The following is a 13746-nucleotide window of genomic DNA, read 5'->3' on the forward strand; positions in this document are numbered from 1 at the left end:
GAGGACACAAAACACAGCGGGGACCAGGGAGACAGTCTCTGATATGGGTCCAGTAATAATTCAGTGTGGACACTCGGCGACTTCACACATAAAATATCAAATGTTTGCAAGAAGTGAAGACGCCACACTCCTATCTGTAATTGTATTTTAGACGTCTGTAATGATATTTCTGCAAGTCAAAAGTGTATTTGAAGAGCAATTAAAGATATCCACAACAGCAGTGGTATTTTACACGTACAATTTAAACTGAACTATTACAGAGAATTAGATTTCAACAAAAGATATGTGGTTGTTGGAGCATTTACTTGCTAGACCACAGGTGTCAAACATGCGGCCCGGGGGCCAAAACCGGCCCGCCAAAGGGTCCAATCCGGCCCGCAGGATGAATTAGTGAAATGCAAAAAATTACACTGAAGATATTAACAATCAAGGGTGTTAAAATAATTTTAGGTCAATTTCATCTGAAGTGGGTCAGACCAGTAAAATACTATCATAATAAACTATAAATAATGAAAACTACATTTTTTTCTCTCTTAGTGTAAAAAAAAAAAAAAATTAAAATTACACAAATGTTAACATTTACGACTAGCCTTTTACAAAAAATGTGAAAAACCTGAACAAATATGAACAATCTGAAATGTCTTAAGAGAATTAAGTGTAATTGTACCAATATTCTGTCTGTTATTAAATGTTTTGTGTATTTGTAGATCCACAGTGATCTGTAAGTTGTAATGAACGTGTGAAAATGAGAAGCTGAGGCCAAATAATGGCATAAACTGTTAAAAATTGCACTTTTTTTCTTAATAAATTTCATTTTGGTCATGGTTGTTCATGTTTTTCCACATTTTTTTAAAGGATAGTTTGTGGGTGTAAAAATTTTGATAGTATACAATAATGTTTTTTTTTTTTTTTTTCACTCTAAAACATAGAAATTAGACATACAAATTTTGCAACTGATATTATTTATGTATTATTGTGTTATTATTTTAAAATCATCACCGGCCCACTGCAGGTCATATTGGGCTGTATGTGGCCCCTGAACTAACAGGAGTTTGACACCCCTGTGCTAGACTGTTCAAAAAAGACATTTACAGACAACGAAGAGTGCATTGTGTTTACCCACGACATGTCAAACAAGTCAAAACATTAGTTGAAAAAATATGTAAACTGTTAGTCTATTAGAGATGTTCAGAACTATATAATAGATATTTGAAATGGATATGCATCTAGTTTTTTCATTGATGTTGCGAATGATAACCTTAACGATTATCACAATTATTTAAGCTAACTATATATATATTTTTTTTACATAATATTCATCATATCCATCCATTAGTATCGAAAACTACTGATAGTAACTTTCCTACATTTTAAGTATTAACCCTCTGATATCCAGGTGCACCTTTTAGGCACACTTTGCACTTTGTTTTAAAAAACTTCATATTATTTTTCACAATTTAAATAAGGTTAGAATTCAAAAGTTGTTCATTTTTGCATGATCTTTAAATTCTGGCCACCAACTAAAATGTGCACATTGTAAACAAAAGAAACTTACAAGACCAGCATCTGTCTCCCAAGTGTGCCTAAAATGCACTATTTCTTCCATTTGATATGTATAATTAGGGCTGACCTTGATTTGCAAAAATAAAATCAAATTAAAGCAGAAAAATAAATCAATATATAATATTTAATAGTTTGATTTATATGTGTGCATTTTACGCACACTTGGTGACGGATGCTAGTATTTTTGAACATTTGACCTAGCACCAAAAACAATAATGCAAATTAACCAGTGTTGGAGTTAATCATTGACATATGCCAGGCTGCAAAAATCAAATAATATGTGATCCACTTTTTATGTCGTATATTGAAAAAAATTAATTTATTTTGTTTTTTGCATCCAAAAAAAATGGTTTGTTTACATTACAAACACAGCATTTAAAGGGTTAAAAAATGTGACAATTATTGAGTATTTGGTATTTTTATTTACGGCTCAAATTGATGAAATAGAAAAAAGTGTGAAAGAACTAAAAACAAACTATGAAAATTTTTTTGACATTATTCCACAAGTGTGCGAAAAAGGCACACTTGGTGCTTAGTAAGGGCCTTGCTGGACGGGATACTGGAGGTTTAACACTAAACTTTTTTTCTACTTATACTACAGTCGTGGTATGAAAGAGACAAGCATCTTTAGTTAAGAATATCTGAAATTAATAGCCCTGTGCATGTAAGTGAAAAAACTGACATAATTTATTCCAGAAGGTATTTTGTTGTGGATACCTGAAATACTCATTTTGACTCAGAGGAATTGCATTACAGATATCAGGAATAAATATCCAGTCTAACTATTATATGTTCAAACATCTTGGCAACCAGAAGCCTCAGACAAATCAGTCTATTTTATTTCTCAAAATACACAGTTGTACTTCAAAATGTTGGCAGTTCTACACAACTAAATCATCAAAAATCAGTTACACTTGCAAAATTAACATTGATTTAACATGCAAATTTAATGTTTTGTAATAATGGGATGCAAATCTTCAAAGACATTAAAGAGTAAACAGCTTTTCTAGATGCAACGGCGTTCAAGTGTAGTAAAATAATGACATGTTTTTTGCTTCATTAAGCCCATTTCTGAAGCCTCTCAAAGGATGTGGGTGTTAGTGAAACCTGTCGGAAAGGTCTTGACCTTGTCAGTCACTATCAGGTTGGTCATAAAGCAGCTGGTCTATCTGGTCTGGGAGCCAAAAACCAAAAGGCACAACAGGACAGAGAAGGCACTGGGGAAAAACGAACTCCGCACACACATTAGCTTCTCTTAAACATGTAAAGAATGTTGTCCGACTGGAAACATTCACACGCAAAAGGCTAACGGCTCTTAACAAGAGATATTTTCCACAACTGGGTTTACCCGTCCAACATGCAGATTCCAACGGTGGGTGTGGCCGACTCACTTGCAAACTCATTGTGACGAAGGAGAGCTGAACTCAGTCACTCGCAAAAAAACAAACAAGCGAGGTTTCACCAGGCCTCGTGTCCCTGTCATCCTCCTGTTGGTCCTAACAGCCATTGTGCATAGTTGAGTCATAGTGGCTTGGATCTGGACTGAACAGCTCTCATCATTCCCTCTGGCTCCAACTGCACAGATCAGTTATGAAGGTTACATGGGAATGATCAGGGGTTTTTTTTTTTAATCAAAATGAGCTAAATGTGAGGGTAAGATCACTCCTTTCATCATATTACAGTTATCCTTAGCGTGACAAAAGCAGAGGAAACACTTATGACTTACATCAACAAAAGTGAAAGGAGTAACCGGTGGGACTGTCGTCAACACCATTGAAATCCTTAGTTATGGCTTTGCTCAGGTTTCAGAGTGACAACACTGTAAAATGAGCTACAGTACAATGGAGGCCCTCAGCTAAAATCTTAGCCGGATGGCGAACATGAGAAGTACGTGTCGTGAACAAACTTAAGAAAAGGCACTAACTCTTATGGTCAGAGACATCTCCAGCCACTTTCATTCTCTAGCACAGCTGCTACCACGATGAACAGAAACATTATTAAAAACAACAGTTTGGACAAAACTCAAGAAGATTTTATACAAGCCGCTAGGAGGGACGCTGCTCGCCTAAGCTCGTGGAGAACAATATTGCATACAAATATGTGCATCTATCATTGCCTTGTTATGTAACAATATAAAGAAAAACAAGTCGGAAAACTGTTTTGACAGATTTCAGAAAAAAAAAATGCAAATCAATAAGGAACTTTAAACATCAATTAACCACAGATGTAATATAGACATATAGAAGTCCATCCATTTCTTGTATTATTTGCTTCAGATGTGTGTTTGAGTCATCTGCCTGTCTTACTATGATATGTAAGATACAGTACAATGATCCCATTTGGTAAAAGGTCGGTCCTTTTTGTGTGTTTTCTCCTGTTCTACTGGTCGGTTGATTGGTGTCTGGACTGGGCGGTTACACCAGCTGCTCACAACAGAGTGCAGCCACCTCTCTTCTTGCGCTTGCGGACCTGCAGCGCCGCTCTAGTGGCCATCTCAAACACTTCCCGCACGCCATCCTTGGTTTTAGCAGAGCACTCCAAGTAACCGAAAGCACTGATCCTGCCGGCCATATCCCTGCCTTCTTCTGTCTTTACCGGCTCCTGAGGAGAAAGAGAAACCCAGTTAGCTCAATCCCACCTTCTGTACCTGAAACTGTTTTTAGTCCACTGGTCTGAAGGGTCCGATGGACGACTGGTATCAGTTTTCGTCCATCCGTCGTCCATAAACAATTTTTAAAGAATCTTTTTCTCTGGAACTGTCAGTCAGAATGACTTGATATTTGTTGTGGAACATCTTTGGGGTAAGGTCTACCAAGTTTGTTCAAAGAATTGGAAAATATTGATTTTTGAGTTTTTTATGAATTTTTGGAAATTTTATAAATCCCCATTGGTTTATAATGAGGGGTATAAGAAAGTATCAGATCTGCAATATATCGCGATATTTCATTTCACAATACTGTATCGATATCAAAAAGTACCGTATCGATATTTTTAGGTATTTATTCAAATGCAGATATGGCAGAGGTTCATTTTTGTTTTTTGTTTATATTTTATTTATTATTATTTAACACTCTTTTATTAAACAATGTTAGTTCCTTTGTTGGGATTGCACAAAAATAATGTTATGTTAGTTGTGAACTAATAGAATATGAACTTCTGAACAGGATCTTAAACTGTAATGTCTGTAAAACAGAATTAAAGTTTGAACACAGGAACATTTTGTGACATATAGCATTAGATCCTGTTGTGATCAAATAAAATGTGTTTAGTATTTGTGCATATTTCTGGTGTAATTCAATTGTTCAAGGAAATAATCATTTGAAAAAAGAAACAAAGAAAAAAAATTGCCTTTTTAACAGTATCATGATACATCGTGATATATCATATCGTGATCCTAGTATTGTGATTTGTATTGTATCACCAGATTCTTGCCAATACACAGCCCTATATAAATAGGGACAAATGGGACAAATTTTCTAACTTGAAAACAGCTGAACATATTGATATAATTACTATTGGCAATAGACAGGACGTCACATATGAGCTTTCATTTGGTGCCATGACCTTTGACCTTGAAAGATCAAAAGAATGTCAATGAATGTCTTTAAATATGCTGTTGGACTACAGGACCCTTGGTCCTATATATTTTTTTTTTTATATATTGGTTGACTTTTCACTAAATTAGTGCCAATAAGATGCTTCAGGTCTACTTTTTTATTGATTTCATTGGAATGATCACACCCATGCACCTTGTACATATCCTATACTGCCTGTATATATCCTTATTTGTTTTATACATTTCTTTTATCTGAAGTACAGAGTTAGCTTTTTGTACACAAGGAAAAAACAAACGCACCATTTTCATTTTCTCAATTTTTTCAGAAATATGACAGTTATTGCAAAATTGCAAACTACAATGAGTTCAGTACTATTCTGAGTCCAAATGAAATGGTTGTTTTCCTGGTTCTGGTTGATTGATTTCGATTAGCAATAAGAACTGTATTTTTGTATTCCTCACCCATGTCTGCTCATGAGTGAAACTCACAGATGAATTTGACCTCCCCTCAATTGTGCACAACCTTTCCCTATAAAAAGACACTAAAATGGAGCAAAAACACATTTGTCCACAATGCCACGACTACTGCAACCAGAGAGAGATCAGGCCATTGGCATGCTTCAGGCTGGATGAAGCAGATGGGCGAGTGTATATTTTAGAAGTATTTAGTAGTATTTTAGTATATGTACATAAAATATTTTATCTTGTAGTTTGTGTACATTGCCTATATATTTCAGTTTTTTGTGTGATATATTTATACAGTCTTTTTGCACTTTAAGTATTTGCTGGTAAATGAATTTTCATTGTTCCTGTAACACTGAGCCTGTTTACATGACCGTAAAAGTCTGATAACTGGGAGTAATGGGATAAGTGTAATAATCAGATCTAATGCATTTACATGCACTTAAGAAATGCAATAATCTAAAAACCCAGGTTTAGATGCTCCAGTCCATTATCGGATGTCTTTCGGAGTATATACTCTACATACATAGTGATGGTTGACTCAAACTTTCTGTTATTGTCTTTCGCTCACATTTGACTACGTAACTTCCGTTCTCTATGATTTTAATTGTGTTTACACATGCACAGACGTAAAAGAACAAAATAAATCAGATTAACCTGTATACATGCAGGAAGACATTGGAGTATTGGGGACAAATCCAGGTGTGTTAATCTGATTTCTCATAATCAGATTACTGCTGTTATCTGATAAAACATATCAGATTATCTTGTTTATGTGGTCACTTGTATAATCTGATAACTAAAGAAATCGAGTAATGATTGGAGTATTGGTATTAGGGGTGTGTATTGGCAAGAATCTGGCAATACGATACAAATCACAATACTAGGATCACAATACGATATATTGCGATATATCATGATACTGTTAACAAGGTGATATTTTTTGTTTTGTTTCTTTTTTTTTTTTTAAAGATTATTTCCTGGAAAAACTTATAGTGCAGTATTTGGATGAATATAGTTTTAACATGCAGCTTCACCAGTACAAAAAACACACAAAAAAATGAATAAATAAATAATGTTTTTACAGACATTACAGTTTAAGATCCTGCTTAAATGTTTGTATTCTATTGCTAAAAGAATACATAGTGTTCAGTCCTTGAGTCATCCAACATCAGAACATTATTTTTGTGCATTCCCAATAAATAAAACAAACATTTGCCTCTTTCAGACAGTAAAAAGTGCTTTCAGGATGCTTGAATTATCCATTATTTAACAAAACAGTGTTATCAATTTCAAAAAACTACATTTTTGAACTGCAATATCCCAATAGTACTTTTGTAGGATATAAACAACAGCAAAGAGAGCTTGAAAAACAAAAAACCAAAAATGAACTTCAGCCATGTTTACATTTGAATAAATACCTAAAAATATCAATACAGTACTTTTTAATATTGATACAGTATCGTGAATTGAAATATTGCGATGTATTGCGATACTGATCTTTTCTTACACCCCTGATTGGTGTGCATATAAACATGCTCTGCGACAATACAGATCTATTGTATTCCATTCTATTCTATTCTATTCTATTCTATTAGTTAATAAAATCTCATGGTCAATTCTTTCAGTCCATTTCCTGTGGATGAGTAAATCTTGAGCTTTATCCCCATGAATTACCTCTAAACTCATGTTAAATAAAAAACTACACTAGCTTTGCAGTCAATTCACAGCATAAACATATTTTCAATACCAGGTTTAAGAGTTCCCTGTACAACTAACAGCATTATATGTTTCATATCGAAGCAATATTCATATTGTAACTGAGAAAACTCAAACTGAATTGATACTTAATCAGACTGATATGGGCCCTCGTGAACCAGAATTGCATCAGTCCAGGAGACCGATTGTCACATCCAAACTTCCTGTTTACACTGTCATCGAATAATGAGCATGTGTCAACAGATGAAAACCCATCTCATTTTTTCCTTCTGGCCTCAGGAACATGAACATATCAGGCCGACAATGTCTGTCTGAGCGTGTACACCCGAAACACTTGAACTGATGACTTGGTGTTACTCTTTGTCAAACAGTTCCTGATTTCTACAAAAAGGAAAAGCTGACAGTGGTGTCTGAAAGCACTGGAGAGCTTTGTCAACATGTTCCTATTATTATGACCGGCTGGACCTGGAGACACACACAACGGCCCACAGCGGGACACAGTAAAGCAGTCCGTGTGTTATTATACTGACTGAAAGGACCACCACGGCCTTTTCAGCTGCTGCCACTGTTTGTTCCACAGCCACTGTTCACTTTCAGGTAAAGACACAACATTGTCATTTATGCCGATATCAATTCAATCAATATCGATATCCATTTATATCAATAATTTCCCACTGGGATTAATAAAGTATTCTGATTCTGAATGATATCCTGTTTAATTTGACTCATATTCAGATTATTCAGTCCATTTAAGTACCATTTAATGATTTTCTTCCTTCTTTCTTTTTTGTCTTTCTTTTTTTTTGGCCCAGTTTATTTATTGTACATTCATGAACCACATTATTGTTCTGCCTTTCTGGTAAATATTCAGAAAGTTTTGATTAGATTCAGCCTTCTTATATGGAGAATATTTCTTTCCTTTATGTGCTACATTAATGAAATCCATTTGCAGTAACTCACTGCATCCATCCATCCGTCCATCTGTCCGTCCGTCCATCCATCCATCCATCCATCCATCCATCCATCCATGTACCCACCCACGCACCCATCCATCCATCTGTCTGTCCGTCCATCCATCCATCCATCCATGTACCCACCCACCCACGCACCCATCCATCCATCCATCCATCCATCCATCCGTCCATCCGTCCATCCGTCCATCCATCCATTTGACTGTCCATCCATCCATCCATCCATGTACCCACCCACCCGCCCATCCATCCATCCGTCTGTCCGTCCATCATCCATCCATCCATCCATTCGACTGTCTGTCCATCCATCCATCCATCCATCCATGTACCCACCCACCCACCCACCCATACATCCATCCATGTACCCACCCACCCATCCATCCATCTATCCATCCGTCTGTCCGTCCATCCATCCGTCCGTCCATCCATCCGTCCGTCCATCCATCCATCCATTCAACTGTCCGTCCGTCCATCCATCCATCCATCCATGTACCCACCCACCCATCTATCCATCCATCCATGTGCCCACCCATCCGTCCGTCCATCCATCCATCCATCCATCCATCCATCCATGTACCCACCCACCCACCCATCCACCCATCCATCCATCCGTCCATCTATCCATCCATCCATGTACCCACCCACCCATCCATCCATGTACCAACTTATCCATCCTTCCTTCCATCCATGTACCCACCCACCCACCCATCCATCCATCCATCCATCCATGTACCCACCCACACATCCATCCATCCATCCATCCGTCCATCCATCCATCTGTCCGTCCATCCATCCATTTGACTGTCCATCCATCCATCCTTCCAAGTACCCACCCACCCACCCGTCTGTCCGTCCATCATCCATCCGTTCATCCATCCACCCATTCGACTGTCCGTCCATCCATCCATCCATCCATGTATCCACCCACCCACCCATACATCCATCCATGTACCCACCCACCCATCCATCCATCCGTCTGTCTGTCCATCCATCCGTCTGTCCATCCATCCATTCGACTGTCCGTCCATCCATCCATCCATCCATCCATCCATCCATGTACCCACCCACCCACCCATCTATCCATCCATCCATGTGCCCACCCATCCGTCCATCCATCCATCCATCCATCCATCCACCCATCCATCCATGTACCCACCCACCCATCCATCCATCCATCCATCCATGTACCCACCCACCCATCCATCCATGTACCAACTTATCCATCCGTCCGTCCATCCATCCTTCCTTCCATCCATGTACCCACCCACCCACCCATCATGAGTACACCATACTTTCTTTTAAAACATGCTTAACCTCAACATATTTACATCTGAAGCATTAACCCAGTTCCGACAAAAACAATATTCACTGCATAAAAAAGGACACAGTTAACCCACTGCAGGAGTCAGATGTATTTTCATGTTGTGCCCAACTCTAACATTTGCAATGCTGGGGAATTCTCAACATTTCTGTCAGTCTGAACACCCAACCCTTCACGATCTAAACCTCATAAAACGTTCAACCACTGCACATCCCCAGGCCTTTGGCTCTGGAGCTGCGTCTACTTGTGTCTGATTACTCCAATCTACCCCCGGTTCACCTCTAGAGGCTTCTCTACCTGCTTCATCTTGGCGAGCTCTCTCCGTGTGTGCTCATCATTCCTCAGGTCCTTCTTGTTCCCCACCAGGATGATGGGAACATTGGGGCAGAAATGTTTCACCTCAGGGGTCCACTTCTCCGGAATATTTTCTGTCCCGAGAGAGACAAGAAGTGAGTTGAAATCTCTCAAGAGAGGACTATAAAAAACTCAGGCAGTGCAGAGTCGTGGAGCGTTTCTCATGATGGATTGCCCTGCAGACTGCTCCAGGCAAAGATGTTTTCAGCCGCATTAATCAGACGGCCCATCAAGTCCATTGAGGCATTTAACAAACAGCCTGTTTTGCCGAAATCAGCTTTTTGTGAAAATAAACATTTGGACAAAATAATCAAATATCCTGCTTTGTATTTGTCATATTAAGGCTGTCGTCTTTTTATTGCTTTCTGTATTAACACTAGTTATCAGCAGTTTCTTACCTAAACTGTCAGGGCTGTCGATGGAGAAGCACATGAGGATGACGTCTGTATCAGGATATGAGAGAGGTCTCAATCTGTCATAGTCCTCTTGGCCTGCAGTATCCCACAATGCCAACTCCACCTGGAACAAACACATTAATCTCATTCATTTACAGACTTTACACATGGAACACACAATTCTCTTATGTCATATTATGCTGATTGAGTTTGCTGCATCATATATCACACCTTTTACAGCTCTATTTCCTCTCATTTAAACAATCTGCGATATGAAATTTGTGTTACTGAAACACAAAAACACGAGGGAGTGTGAACATGATGTCGAACAGAGTCTGAACAGCAGGAGACAAAATGAGGGGCTCATATTTAAAACAGAGATTATGATGATGGATTGAGTGTCAACAGTCTGACACAGCGCAGAAAACTGGAGGAAAAAAAAAAAAAAAAAAAAACTTCAGTGATGCTACAGACTAGTCCCCACACAAAGTTATTTATATTTTGTGCTCTGAAAATTTGGCTTGAAAAAGTAAAAAATAGATAGTATAATAATATAAAGTAAAATAATAGTGTAATATCAAAGTAGGGCATCTCATTAAGCATGCACAGAAATGCAAGTGAAAATAAAAATTGTAAAACATAGTCCAAAAAAGTAGTTCACTCTGCTCTTTAGGTTATGTGTTAGCATTTTGTTAGCTGGTATCATGAGCTAAACAATGACCAAAATGTGTTCCAAAAGTTAGATAGTCTTAAATATAGTCTAATAATAATAAGAACAAGTGGTGCTAGGCACAACAAACCCTGCCCCTCACACGTATTGTAGCTTATTTTGGCATCGATCCAGCTTATTTCATCATGTCTGTGCGTGTGCTGATGTCAGCATAGACATAGACAGCATAGACAAATTTCACCCATTATAAGTAAATGGGAAGAAAAAAAAAGATTTTAAAAATTCATTAAAAAAATGTTGAACTTTGACCTTCTTTGCCCAAACACACACACCTATTCTGGGTCACTGGCAATATATAAACCCAATTTGGTATTAATTCAATCAATAGTTTTTCTGCTAAAGTGTTAACAAAAAAACAAACAAACAAAACAAAAACAAAAACAATACCCCTTGCCTCCAATTTGGGGGGCAGGGCAATAATAATAACAACAAGTGGTGCCAGGCACAACAAACCCCGCCCTTTGCACGTACTGTAGCTTATTTTGGCATCGCTCCAGCTGATGTCGTCATGTCTATGCGTGTGCTGATGTCAGCATATCAATTTTCTCTATATATGTACCAAGTTTGAAGTAAATTGAAACAAAATAGACATTTGAAATTTCGCCCATTATAAGTAAATGGGGAAAAAAAAGATCTTAAAAATTCATAAAAATTTTAACTTTGACCTGCATTTCCAAAAATGTAATCAGATCTATTCTGGGTCAGTGGCAATCTATAAACCCAATTTGGTATGAATTCAACCAATAGTTTTGCTGCTACAGTGTTAACAAACTAACAAACAAACAAACCAAACCAAAAACAATACCCCTTACCTCCCTTTTGGGGGGCAGGGTAATAATACTAAGCCACAGGTACATTTATGTATGATGTAAAACTTTTCATGTGTATTAGTTAGCTCCTAGATTCCCTTTCTAGAACAAGAGTTTTGTTTTTCCATAAAATGTCAAGCAAATTTGAAGTAAAAATATAAATGCAAAGTTATGCACAATTCCACAAAGTGTTTTGATGCAAATAGACTAGGGCCAGGGGTCACCAACCCTGGTCCTCGAGAGCTACTATCCTGCATGTTTTAGATGTTTCCCTCTTCCAGCACACCTGACAGGTCATTATCAGGCTTCTGCAGAGCTTCATGATAGGCTTATCATTTGAATCAGGTGTGTTGGAAGAGGGACATATCTAAAACATGCAGGATAGTAGCTCTCAAGGACCAGGGTTGGTGACCCCTGGCCCTAGTCTCTCAAGGATAGGTCCTCCAGCAAAACCCTGGTCTAGGCTGTGTTGCGCTGTCAGCAGAGCATTCTACTCCTGTTTTCATTCTAAAATGACTGTTGTCTTTTTTTCAGGAAAACAGAGGAAGAACGCTGTCTCTCATCCATCCACATGACCTGTTGTACCAGACATGTTTTCAGACTTTATCAAAATATCTGGGAAAAGCTAATCAGTCAGCTGATTGTTCACCAGTACAAGGATCATGTAAGAAATAGATAAAGGTGTTCCCATTTCCTCTCTGTGCATTTACAAAAAAATTACCGTAAGCAAATACATAAACTTCTTTTCCCTGTGGAAAATTTCAAATTCTCATTACATTTATAGAAACATGCTAACACTTAAAAGATGAAAACTGTTTTCTATTGACATACTGATATTTATGAATGAATAATTTACGTCAAATATGAGATTCTGGTCAAACATACACAGATAAAGTGAGTCCCCAAAAATTCATTTATCTCCGTTGTTCTGGCATCAGTTATAATATTTAACACTTCTTTGGGTCTAAAATTTAAATCCAACTGTTTAATAGTAGATGCAGTGTTGTTCACTGATGTGCACGACTACACAAACATTCAACCGATCACAACATCACGCATGACGAAGTTTCTTTTCTCACCCGCTGAGCTGTGACTATTTAGAATATGACGTGTGAACCTTGAGGCGTGTGGCGCATCTGAATGATTTTTTACACAGACTGGAACACTAGACAACAACACAAACAACAGGAAGCGAATCACGTGAAGACGTTTATCTCCTCTTGAGACTCCCTCATCAGTCTGATCATATCTGCAAATTTGGGTATTTGTGTCGCAGTACAATCTGGTACAGAAACTTTGCTCCTGCTTCTCATCGCCACTGTAGCTTTGACCTAATCAGCTCCATAAGTCTGTTCTATTATCAGTGTTTGGAAATTAACTTGGGGGCAAGCTTTATCCCATCACACCACCGATTAATTCAATTAGGGAGAGCAGGAGATTAGCAGGAATCAAACCTATATCTTCTTACTGTCCCTGTCTGCACATTAAAAGCCCGTCCTCACCGCACTCCTCTATTTAGCTGACTCACTATGCAAAGAAAAAAAAAAACTTTTGCAAAGTTTTAAATACTAAAACTTCCCTGGATGACAATATATTCTGGTATGCTCACAGAGCACAACCATCAGTCAGTGGTCCCAAAATAGAGGTTTGCAGAGGCAGCGGGTGGGAGGTGGCTGCACACCGTTGAGACTGCATGAGCCGCCAGAGCGCTAATGTTCCCACTGGACATGTTGTAAGCTGCAGACTTTGGGGAGGAAACGAGAGAAGAAATAAACAGCTATTTTTAGAATGAGTGCAATCCTGCAAAGGTGGGGGAAAGAGAACATTATTATCCTCTGGGGAGGGGGGGCTCAAATTCAGGGACTG

General features: G+C 38.1%; 1 protein-coding gene across 1 annotated transcript in view; it reads right to left on the reverse strand.

Annotated features, from left to right (window-relative positions):
* Positions 1-3181: 3181 nt before the first annotated feature.
* LOC115419102 (rho-related GTP-binding protein RhoA-D-like) overlaps positions 3182-13746 on the reverse strand; it is a 36676-nt gene continuing 26111 nt past the window's right edge. The window contains exons 3-5 of the mRNA XM_030133725.1: positions 10345-10465; positions 9890-10020; positions 3182-4164 (exon numbers count right to left, since the gene is read on the reverse strand). Of these exons, the coding sequence (XP_029989585.1) occupies positions 3991-4164; positions 9890-10020; positions 10345-10465 (426 nt within the window). The 3' untranslated portion in view covers positions 3182-3990. The remainder of the gene's footprint in view (positions 4165-9889; positions 10021-10344; positions 10466-13746) is intronic.

This window comes from Sphaeramia orbicularis, chromosome 5 (genome assembly GCF_902148855.1).
Source record: "Sphaeramia orbicularis chromosome 5, fSphaOr1.1, whole genome shotgun sequence".
NCBI lineage: Eukaryota > Metazoa > Chordata > Actinopteri > Kurtiformes > Apogonidae > Sphaeramia > Sphaeramia orbicularis.